The 702-nt window shown below is 62.8% G+C and overlaps 1 protein-coding gene across 1 annotated transcript in view; it reads right to left on the bottom strand.

Annotated features, from left to right (window-relative positions):
- LOC103617760 (V-type proton ATPase subunit B, kidney isoform) overlaps positions 1–169 on the bottom strand; it is a gene marked incomplete at its 5' end in the record, with an annotated part of 9,806 nt that extends 9,637 nt beyond the window's left edge. The window contains one exon of the mRNA XM_017737379.1: positions 22–169. Within this exon, the coding sequence (XP_017592868.1) occupies positions 22–169 (148 nt within the window). The remainder of the gene's footprint in view (positions 1–21) is intronic.
- Positions 170–702: the final 533 nt, after the last annotated feature.

Genomic DNA, 702 nt, shown 5'->3' with positions numbered 1-702 from the left:
GAGCTGCGGCCCTGTCCTCACCCAGCATGTCCTCGGACACCGGCGTGCGCAGGATGTCCCCCGTGAACTCGCAGGATGTCGCCTTGGCATCGATGCCAGATGTGCCCTCAAACACCTGCGGGGTGCCCGGGGGCACGGGCCGGGCGGGGGAGCAATTAGCGGGGATTAATTAGGAGGGGGTGCGTGTGTGTGAGGGGGTGACTCGAGCCGCGCTCACCCCAAACCCCGCCCCGGGGAGGGGACAGGGTTTGGGGTTAAGAAAACCCCTCCGGAGAGGCTTTGGGGGAGGGGGGATTTTTTTTTTTTTTGAGGGAGGGGGAAGCCGGAGGCCTTTTGATCAGGATAATAATTGTGTTAATTACCCCCGGATCGCTGCTTTAATTAGCGCCGGGTGGCCCCTGGGAGAACGGGGGGAGCTGGAGATGGTGACAGGTGACAGCCAGAGCCCCCCAGGTGGCTGCGGGGGCCGCAGGTCACCCCCAACAACGCTGCGGCTGCAAAAACCTCATTTTCTCCCCTTTTATCCCTTTTTTGCCCCCTTTTCCCCCTCCTCCCGAGCCTGACTCCCTAATAGGATTAAAAGGGCATCCCGGAGGCGCAGGTGGCTTTAGGGCAGCGATTTTGGGCAGCTGCGCGGCCCCCCCCAGAGCCCCGGCGGGGGGGATTTGGGGAGGGATCTGGGCGAATTAGGCGGAGTGACCC

The sequence above is a fragment of the Corvus brachyrhynchos genome, unplaced genomic scaffold (genome assembly GCF_000691975.1).
Source record: "Corvus brachyrhynchos isolate BGI_N302 unplaced genomic scaffold, ASM69197v1 scaffold85, whole genome shotgun sequence".
Classification (NCBI taxonomy): Eukaryota; Metazoa; Chordata; class Aves; order Passeriformes; family Corvidae; genus Corvus; species Corvus brachyrhynchos.
This window is presented reverse-complemented; position numbering and strand designations above follow the sequence as displayed.